The following is a 6,069-nucleotide window of genomic DNA, read 5'->3' as shown; positions in this document are numbered from 1 at the left end:
CAAACTTCCAAAGAGTTTAAGGTAACCGACACCTCTAAAAGTCCCGTTAACACTTACCCACATAATTTAATTCCTCTGAGTAGGTCCATCAAATTAAAAAGGAGGATTTGTATGCATAAGCAGGACTAATGTTGAGAGAATTATGATATATAGATTTAGTTGTCTAATTTAAATGTCAAAATTGAAAACTTTCAATCACGACATGTAAAATATGAGTTGTTCATTTAATTATGCATTAAGGATGTATCCTACAGTCTTTAAAAACAGATGCTGAGAGGAACTCCCATTAGACTCTAAACCAGAGCAATGAGCAACTTTTTTTTCTTTTGCAAGTGGCAACCAGAGTCCTCATGATCAATTTGAAATACTGAGGTCTACAAATAAGAGAAATCAATCAGAAAATCTCATTATCCTTATGGACCATATTAGTTCCACAACTTGAAAGCAGATTCGCTGTTAGAAGAGATTTCTGCTTAGAAATGGAGGACACATCTCTGGAATTTGAGAAGTTTATGTAACTTCCTAAGTGCCTAAAAAAGAAACTTTATCTTTTATACCCCAAGTTTCAAGAGGGCTCAGTATTTACAATTGAATCAACATCCCTAAATTCTTCCCTACTATCAGGATATTGGTCATGACAACACCATTAACATCAGTTAGTTAAACATCTTTTCAGTTGCTAAATGAACATACACTTTCCAACACAGGGAGTTTGAATCATTCACCCATTGGTCAAGTCAGTGCCATATTCTGGGCCCCTCAGTTCAGGAGGGATATTGAGGTGCTGGAGCAGGTCCAGAGAAGAGCAACGAGGCTGGGGAAGGGACTGGAGCACAAGTGCCACGAGGAGAGGCTGAGGGAGCTGGGGTTGTTCAGCCTGGAGAAGAGGAGGCTCAGGGGAGACCTTCTCACCCTCCACAACTCCCTGAAAGGAGGTTGGAGTTAGGTGAGGGTTGGTCTGTTCTCCCAGGCAACCAGCAGGAGAACAGGAGGGCACAGGCTCAAGCTCTGCCAGGGCAGGTTTAGGTTGGATATTAGGAAGAGATTTTTTCCAGAGAGAGTAATCAGGCATTGGAATGGGCTGCCCAGGGAGGTGGTGGATTCACTGTCCCTGGAGGTTTTCAAGATGAGACTGGATGTGGCACTTAGTGCCATGGTCTAGTAACGATGGTAGGGTTGGACTTGATGCTCTTGGAGGTCTTTTCCAACCTGGTTGATTCTATGATTCTATTATTTGTCTTTACTATTTTCTTGTTCTGATAAATCACAACAGCAAAATAATTAGGTTGTTCTTTTTAGCACAGAGGAAACGAGCTCAGTCCTGCAGACACTTTTCAAGTGTCAATTTTTATAAACACTGATGGTCATATTAGTATACGGAAAATAAAGCTCATGACAAAATGGGTGTGGACAATCAGGGTGCAAATCCCCTCAACAGTCATTAATGATACCAAGTCTGCAATAGTCAGAGAGCTACAGCACTGAAAATGCAAGGTAAGAACGTATCATCAACTCTTCAGGAAATGTCTGTGAAATTGAATTAATCTGAGGTCTACTAACCATTCCTGTGGCAAAATGAAAAAAAATATACCCACTTTGTCCCTGGGAGGGAAAGACAAGGCAAGTCACTGATTGGGTCTTATCCTCTTCTTTGTCAGCACTGAACGAGCAACTAGAGATTGTTCTGGTTTGCAATACAGATAAAGAATTGTTCTTTAGAAAGATCAGATCTTTTAAATATTTAAAACATGATAAAGGATTGATCTACCTTTCATTTTGTCTACTCAGATGTCTTCAACTACCAGTAATCCACCTTGGTTTCAGAGCAAAGGTGTCAAGTATCCTAGTTCCATCTAAGTTTTTCAAAGTAAACCAATTTACTTAGACCAAATGGAAGAATCACTTTGAGGACCTTCGAGTGGAGTGATTGGTCTTGTCAATATTCCAGGAAAAGTCATCACATCCATCAGAACAATTAGTCACCAACATCACCATCTCTGTCACCTATGAGCCACAGAAAATGAAAACCTATAGCTAATAAGGCAGTTCCAAGCAGATCTCCCAGTGCAGTAAGATAAGGGATAGAAAAACTGTCAGGATCTTTTCCTTTTTTCCAGAAGTGGTGCACCATCCAGTCAGCAATCCACAACAGAGTAAACACCTACACATCAAACAAACAAAATGTGTATTATTATCACATAAACTACACCAAAAGGAAGACAACAGCCAAGATTATTGTCTCATTTGTACACAGAACTGTTGTATACAAGTGCTTTGAGAAATATAAATGATTCATAGGAGGGAATTTCAAACTCAAACTAGAGAGAGGACACTTAGCCAGCTCATCTCAGTCAATCACATGCACAGCTGGATGAACATATGGAATCACTGGCAGCATTCTTCACCCAGTGTATGCTTGAGAACTTCTGAAAATGGCGCAAACATGCAGTGGCACTTCTTACATAACACATCCTTCCAAACAGTGAGAGCATCAGTGGGACTTTGAGACAACTCAGAACCAAGTGATGCTGCCCCACAGGAAGACACTCAACCCAGGTGTCACTTCCGTTTGCACAGCTCTAGTACTGCCCTGAAATCAGATGTAGTATAAAGAATAACAGGTCAAACTAAGAAGAGTTGTATGAACTGCAAAAAAATGGCCTAGAACCTCCTTTTCTGCCTGAAAAACCATCTCCAACCCTTCTGAAACAAGGCACACCTGCAATATATAGTACAGTGTCACTCCAGGCTGAATTTGTCCTAGAGTAAAAGATTTCATTCCCAGTTGTGAATGTCTGATCATTTGAGAAACTTGATCTTAAGACCAAAGGTATGCATAGTCATTAACTCAATTTTAGAAGAGAATCCTTTTCATGCTGCACAGCTGTGTGATAAGAGACTCTGGTTCAGGGGAACCATGTGATGTGGCATGGCACAAGATGAATGGAGAAAGGACCACGAACTGAGTTCCTTTTCTTCTTGTGTCTTCTAAGGAGCTGCTCAAGATGAAATAAACACTGCATTTTAAGTATTTTTAGTTACTCAGATCTTCAAGAAGGGTAAACTTAAGACAGTTACTACCATAATTCATGTTTTAAAAACTCTACTATGTCCATTTGAAAGAATATGCAGCCTTAAAAGTAGTAAAAAGTACAACACAAATATTTTATGTAGTCAATAATCAATTATTGGCATCAGAATCATATTTATAAATGTATGCACTCATTTACTGACATGCTGATAAAATGGTTCCAAGACATTCCCCAATACATTCACTAAAATGAATGTCATACAAAAAAATGTGTGGAAAAAGTTTCTCAATTAACCTTTGCTTTGCAAAAGTGTATGTTAAAAGAGAAGCCTGGATTGCCAATTAAAAATCAGAACCAGAAAGGGAGGAGTATTTGCCTAATGAAAAATGCATGGCTTATTTATACAAACGTATCTTCTGAACAGGGAACTCTGCAGCCCAAGCTAATTATGCAAGTCCTAGGTGTGCTGACTGGAATCCAAACAAGCATATTTAAAACAGATGTTTTCTTTGGAAGACTATCAGATTCTTTGAGTCAGCTCCTTCTTCTTACCGAGACAAAAAGAGGCCTGTTTAGAAAAGATCCTGCACATTACCATCTCCTCCAGGATGTGCACAGACGACACTGTAGAGCCACACATCAACAATCGTTAGACATGTTCCATCAGAAGATGGGAACATTCATTCCAAGGAGAACACACACTCCATTTATATAACACAACCAATTAGACATAACATACACAGGTCAATTGAGCTGACAGGATACACTTCTGACTCTTCGAAATCATGACATGAAAACCTTTCATTTCTATCTCTATTTTCCACCCTGAAATAACTCACTAAGGCTACTGTGAAAAATAAGCAGTTTGGAAGTTAAGCTTTTGTGAGCCTTCCCACCTAATTGTTTTTGGTGTATTAACTTATGGGTGCATAACACATCATGCAAATTATAGCAAGTTTTGCTTCTGTAAGTAACAGGAAAAGGTTATTGCACATCATATTAACTGATGCTTATAAAAGTATATGATGGCAAGTGGGACATAGTGCCTACTCAATAAGTTATGAGACTACAGCCTTTACCTTGGTGAAGGAATCATCATCATACATTTGAATGTCTAGAAACTCACTACCATTTCACAATTACACAGCTCAGTCTTTGGACTTGGGACTTTGGTTACTTATTTGGCCACATTAGTCAGTGCTGCATGACAGAATGAATCAGTGTGACTTCAGTTTTCAATGATATTTTGCTTCTCATCAATGTTAAGGGGGGAGCAATCAAAGTAATCAACCAACTATTATTTGGGGTGAAAAAAAGAAAAAAAAAAGCCCTACAATAAGTTTGATGATTTTTTGACAGACAGTCCTTGAATTTAAAGTGATAAGTCACTCACAAATATCTGACAGAACAGAAAATACAAAGCAAAAAATAATTTTAAAAAGACTTCACAAGACTTGTTACTTTAGTAAGTAGGGATCAGCATAGAAACATAGAGCCATCAATGCTGGAGGAGACCTCTAAGATCATCGAGTCCAACCATTAACCTGCCACTGCTGGAACCCCTAAACCCTAAACCATATACTCCAGCACCAGATCCAGATGCCTCTTAAACACCTTCAGGGATGGTGACTCCACCACCTCCCTGGGCAATATTCCAGTGCCTGAGCACCCTCACAGGGAAAACATTTCTCCTAATATCTAATCTGACTCTGCCCTGGCTCAGCTCAAGACCATTCCCTCTACTCCTCTCCCTGCAGCCATGGCAGGACAGACATCCCCCACCTCTCTCCAAGCCCTGTCAGGGAGCTGGAGAGAGCCATGAGATCACCCCTGAGCCTCTTCTCCAGGCTAACCAAGCCCAACTCCCTCAGCCCTTCCCCATGTGCTCTAGCCCTTTGCTGCCCTCGTTGCCCTTGGCTGGACTCACTCTAGTGCCTCTATGGCCTTTTGGCAGTGAGTGGCCAAAGCTGAGCACAGCACTGAGCTGGGACCTCCCCAGTGCTGAGTCCAGGGGGATGAGCACTGCCCTAGTCCTGCTGCCATGCTCTGCTTGAGCCAGGCCAAGATGCCCTTGGCCTCCTTGGCCACCTGTGCACACTGTTGGCTCAGACTGAGCTGCTGCCACCAGCACTGCAAGTCCCTTTGGGAGCAACACCTCCATCCCCACTCCTCCCCCAGCCTGGAGCGTCTTGGGGATGTTGTGTTCCAAGGGTAGAACCAGCACTGAACCTTAGTGACCCTCATGTAGCTGTCCTCAGCCACTGCTCCAGTTGGTCCAGGTCTCTCTGCAGAGCTTTGCTACCCTCAGGCAGATCCACACTCCCACCCAACTTGGTGTCCTCTGCAAATCCACTGAGGGTCACTCAATCCCCATGTCCAGATCATCACTGAAGACATTAGACAGGACTGGCCCCAAAACTGAGGCTGGGGAACATCTCTAGAGAACAGCTCCAAATGGGTTTAGCTGCATTAGCCACAACCCTCTAACATCACAGAAAGGCTAGTAAGACAGTACAAAAATTATCTGTTTAGCATGAAATGCTGTAGAAAAGTGATATCAAGAGATTGTAAATACATGCAGAACTAGTCAAGATGTGAGCTAAAATTATTTAATATAGAAGAACTGAACAAGTGCTTGCTGAAAAAAAAAAGATTAAGAGGAGAATTATGAAACAGAGCTCTAGCAATTCTGCCAGATTGAAGAATGACATTACTGCAAGGTTTAAGAAAGGTTAAAAAGGACTGAATATTATATACATAAAAAGATCTATCTAAGAAAAGGGAGAAACTCTATAGTCACTGATGAAGAAAAAACCCCCAAAAAAACCCAAAATAAAGCCTAGGATTGCAAAAATACAAGCAAAATTCCAGATGTTTCAATATTTTGAAAAGAAAATCACACTACATTATTATTCTTTTGGGAAAAAAATCACAATCAAAACTGAGGAAAATGAAACTAAAGACATGATCAGATTTTCACTGCATTTCTGAAATGACCTTTGGTCACATTGCCAAGAAAGGTCCTTAGAAGACAGAA

The 6,069-nt window shown here is 40.8% G+C and overlaps 1 protein-coding gene across 1 annotated transcript in view; it reads right to left on the bottom strand.

Moving 5' to 3' along the window:
* Positions 1-1,975: 1,975 nt before the first annotated feature.
* The window catches only part of SLC41A2 (solute carrier family 41 (magnesium transporter), member 2), a 35,622-nt gene continuing 31,528 nt past the window's right edge, over positions 1,976-6,069 (bottom strand). The window contains exon 10 of the mRNA XM_009069493.1: positions 1,976-2,161. Within this exon, the coding sequence (XP_009067741.1) occupies positions 1,976-2,161 (186 nt within the window). The remainder of the gene's footprint in view (positions 2,162-6,069) is intronic.

This window comes from Acanthisitta chloris, unplaced genomic scaffold (genome assembly GCF_000695815.1).
Source record: "Acanthisitta chloris isolate BGI_N310 unplaced genomic scaffold, ASM69581v1 scaffold30472, whole genome shotgun sequence".
Classification (NCBI taxonomy): domain Eukaryota; kingdom Metazoa; phylum Chordata; class Aves; order Passeriformes; family Acanthisittidae; genus Acanthisitta; species Acanthisitta chloris.
Note: the sequence above shows the minus strand (reverse complement) of the source record. Positions and strands in the feature narration are given on the sequence as shown.